This window comes from Tupaia chinensis, unplaced genomic scaffold (assembly GCF_000334495.1).
Source record: "Tupaia chinensis unplaced genomic scaffold, TupChi_1.0 Scaffold000146_1, whole genome shotgun sequence".
In the NCBI taxonomy this organism is placed as follows: Eukaryota; Metazoa; Chordata; class Mammalia; order Scandentia; family Tupaiidae; genus Tupaia; species Tupaia belangeri.
The window spans coordinates 7,234,365-7,238,598 of NW_006159616.1; the positions used below are offsets into that span (position 1 = coordinate 7,234,365).

General features: G+C 50.2%; 1 protein-coding gene across 1 annotated transcript in view; it reads right to left on the reverse strand.

The window, feature by feature from the left end:
• CROCC (ciliary rootlet coiled-coil, rootletin) overlaps positions 1–4,234 on the reverse strand; it is a 54,919-nt gene that overhangs the window by 42,559 nt on the left and 8,126 nt on the right. The window contains exons 5-9 of the mRNA XM_006145233.1: positions 4,159–4,222; positions 3,983–4,066; positions 3,848–3,909; positions 3,604–3,769; positions 3,011–3,117 (exon numbers count right to left, since the gene is read on the reverse strand). Coding sequence (XP_006145295.1) covers positions 3,011–3,117; positions 3,604–3,769; positions 3,848–3,909; positions 3,983–4,066; positions 4,159–4,222 — 483 coding nt within the window. The remainder of the gene's footprint in view (positions 1–3,010; positions 3,118–3,603; positions 3,770–3,847; positions 3,910–3,982; positions 4,067–4,158; positions 4,223–4,234) is intronic.

Sequence of the window (4,234 nt, forward strand, 5' to 3'; positions counted from 1 at the left end):
AGTGGAGAGGTTTTCACTATAGGGTGTGTGCACTTGCCAGAAAGACAGAGAGACAGAAAGCAAGAAATCACCCCCCAGGCGTGATTTATTTATAATACATAAAGTTATTAACCTTAACCACCGTGTCATGGGCTGGTCCTGTAGGATGCATTCTTAAAGAGGAGTTGATGGGCAAAGAGCCTATACATTGTAATTTTTTTTTTTGGGAGAGGTTTTAGCTATAGGCGCATGCGCTTGCCAGAAAAACAAAGAGAGACAGAGAGACAGAAAGCAAGAAATCACCCCCCAGGGGGGATGGCCACGCCGCAATCCCTTCTCCTCCATTCTCCTCTCGGGATCTTGGGCACACACGCACATGCGCCTGGCGTGAGTTTAAGCCACCGGGTCCAGGACTCAAACCACGGTCAACTACACGGAGTCCAGTGACATAGCCATTATGCTAACTACTGGTCCCAATAATAAAATAATTCTTTAAAAATAAATAAATAAAACAGAGTATATACCAGAAAGATGTGTGGTATGTCAGTGTGTGTGTGTGTGTGTGTGTGATTTTCTATATTTGCTTGTATAAATAACCCCTGGAAGGGTAATATCAACAGTATGGACAGGAAGTGCCTCATTACCAAATTCCAATTAATACATGAAGGAGTGACAGAATGACAGTATTACAGTTTTGCACACTCTGATGAATGTTTGGCTCTTGGCATCACACACCGAGCGCCACCGACATCATGAAAAGGAAGATGCCCAGGCAGACGGGGCCTCCTGATGGAAAAGTACTGCCCTAGAGACAAACACACACACAATCAGGCAGAATCTATCTAGCCTTAGGTCCAACATCTGATTTGCAGGAAATCAGGGGACAGGGGAACATGTTAAATGACACCACAGGGGAGAAATCAGCAAAATTCAGATTACAGGAACCTCTAAAAAAAAAACTGGCCCAGTTTCTTGAACAGATAAGAGACAAAGCGGGCCGGCAGGTGGCGTGGTGGTTAAAGGCACTGGACTCCCACATAACCAATCACGGTTTGAGTCTCACTTTCCCTCTCTCTCTTACAAATAAATAAAGTTAAAATAATTCTTTTCTTTTTTTTAAAAAAAAGAGGGGGCTGGCAGGTGGTGTGGGGGTTGAGGAGTTGAACTCCCACATGGATGACCGTGGTTTGAGTCCCAGACCTGGCAGCTTACTTTGTTTTTCTTAATTTATTTTTTTAATAATTACTTTTTAAAATTTAATTTAATTTATTTATTCATTTATTCTTAATTTGAACAGATAAAGAAACAGAGAGCTACAGAGAGAGAGAGGGAAACTGAGAAATCAAGCCACCAGGTCTGGGACTTGAACTGTGGTCGGCCATGTGGGAGTGTCCAGCACCTTAGCCACCATGCCACCTGCTGGTCCCCCTCACTTTCCCTTTCTCCCTCTCTGTCTTGGGTCAAATTAAGAAATGGCAATAATAACAATAACAAATGGAATTAAACAAATAATTTTTTTAAAAAGAGAGAGACAAAGCAACCGATCTCATCTTACAAATGTCTGTGGATCCAAATTGTAAAGACAAAATGTAAAGCAAACAACCTGTGACATTTATGAACCAACTGGAAAACTCAGACACTGACGAACTCTTTGATGATAGTATGAATTTTAACTAAAAAGTTTTAATATGAAAAAGGAAACCCACTGGTCTCCCTCCTCGGGGCCTGGCCTGCACTGCGGCCGTGCTGTCCGCCCACAGTGGCCTTGGCATGCCTCTGCTAAAGGATCAAGGCCAAGCTCCCTGCTGCGGCAGCCTCCTTTCCCTTCCCCTGCTCTTTGCTCCCACCCTTCTGGCCACCACCGTCTCCACCTCTCAGCCTACGCTCACGCTGCCCCATCTGCCTGGAAGTCCACTGCCATGCCATTCTCAACCCTGCCCATCCATCGAGGCCCCACGCAAATTCCACTTCCTCAGGCATTGTCTTTCTGACCTTATCCCTCCTATCCTGTAAGCCTTGGGAACATTCCTTCTGTCCCATTTTCATGTCACTGATGGCTCACTTCCTCAGTCTAGAATTTGGGGTCTGTGTATTTTAATCACCAGAAGCTGTGAGGTCCTTGGTAGCAGAAGCTGAATATGCTAGTGGATTAAAATCAGGACCTTCAAATATTGACTCAGACACTTACAACTTAGGAAGGTGACTCAACTTCTCTGAGCCTCAGTGTCCTCATCAGAAAAATGGAGACGATTATACTTACTATTTTCAATTAATACTACGACATTAGTTGAAATAAAATGTACCAAGTGCCTTCCTAGCTCAGAATAAACACCTGGTAAACACTGACCACACACTTGTGGCAATAGTCAATATTACGAGCTGCCTCTACACAGCCACATAGCAGGCTCATGGCAGGCACGCTGAAATGCACTGAATTTGACTGGGTTGAGTGGAGCTCAACTTAGAGGGGGTTGGGGGATCTGAATGGTGGTGCAGTGGTAAAACATGATGCTCTGAGGCTAACCCACAGGGAGAGGTTCCAGGTTCCTATCCAGAGAGCTCTCTGAATACACTGGGCATGTGCGTGCCCCTGCCACGATCCAGGCTGGCCGAAGCTGGGGACGGATCATAGTCAAGACCATATTGGGAGTGCTACCTCTGTCTGTCTCTGTCTTGCTCATTCGTGGAAGAAATAAATAAAATGGAGAAAAAAAAAAAAAAAGAAAAAGAAAACAATGTGAAAAAAGAAGGGCCAGCCCTATGGCTCAGCAGTTAAGGAAGCCTGATCCTATATAGCCAACAGAGGTTCGACTCGCAGCCCCAGAGGCTTGAAACATAGGTGTGTGCATGTGCCCAAAATCCTGACAGGAGGGAGGAACAGACAGGACTGCAGCCACATCCTATTGGGCGTGCTTTCTCTCCCTCACCCGGCCAGTGCACATGCTCTCTGGCAATCATTATAAAGACTAGAGTTGGATCCCAGCTGCTGCTGAGCCTCCCCAAGCCACCCCCTGCCGTGGCCAGGCCTCACCTCTCAGTGGACATCTTCACCTCGCTGACCAGCCGTCGAACCCCCACGACCTGCCTCCAGAGGAGAAGCAGGCGGCTGTGCTCATTGCTGAAGTATGCGTTGAAGGACTGGCGGGAAATACATGCCCAGTAAGGGACTGGAGGTTGTCATGAATTCCCCCACCAGCTCAACCATCCCTGGGACACTGTGGCCCGGGAGTGGGTCCTCCTGTGAGCTGGCTCTGGGCTTGTGCACAGGGCTGCATCAGAGTGGCCTCGCTCAGAGCCTCTTGCACAAGGCCTCTACCGGATGGGAGGGGCTGCGAAGAAGGGCAGAGTGCTGGGGCTTCAGTATGCGTCCCAGCCCCCGATGCACTGCCGTGGGAGGTTACTTCACCTCTCTTTAAGTGAGGTAATGACAGCACCTACCACATGCAGCTCATATGAGCAATACACACCTGGCAGGTGGCATGTGCTAATGAAGGCCCTGGTACCATGGTGCCTGTTGGCCTTGGCAAAAGCTCCCTGGTCAATATCCCCCTCCCTAGTCCTCTCCAGACTTCTGAGTCCTCACCACTCTACAAGGCCCTGTCCCTCAGGGCACCCCATGCCTACCTCCTCCTCACGCCTCCACGCTGCCTCCCGCTGCTCCAGTTCCTTGCGGCTGCGTGACCAGTCGTTAGTCACCTTCCGTATGTCCTCACTCAGAGCCTGGTTGGCAGAACTCACCTGGTCCAGCTGTTCTCGGAGCATAGCATTCACCTGGACCAGGCTGGCGCTCCTGGGCAGGGCACAGGGCACCAGTGGGCATTCACCCAGGAAGGCCACCTACCAGTCCTGCACCCTCCCTGTCTCTCACCTCTGCTGCTCCTCCTCCAGGCGGATGAGGGCGCTCTCCAGGTCTTGTCTGTGTTCTGTGTCCTGGGTGGCAGGGAGGAGCATCAGGCTGGGCAGGCAGAGGCACGGGCCTGCCCTGCCCCTTCTGGACACCCACCTTCAGCTGCTGCTGCTCCAGCTCTGTGGATCTCTCCAGCAGCTGTTGCTCCAGCTCTGAGCTCTTTTTCTTATACTGGAGGATCTGGGGATGGGTGGGAGTAGGTGGTGAGCCCACGGCGGAGGAAGGGCACAGGAAGCACATGGCAGACAGGAGTGGGAGTGGGTGGCCCTGACCTTGGCCTGCAGCCGCTGCACCAGCTGGGCCTGCCGCTGCTGGCCCTCCTGGTAGGCCTGCAGCCTGCGGCCGGCG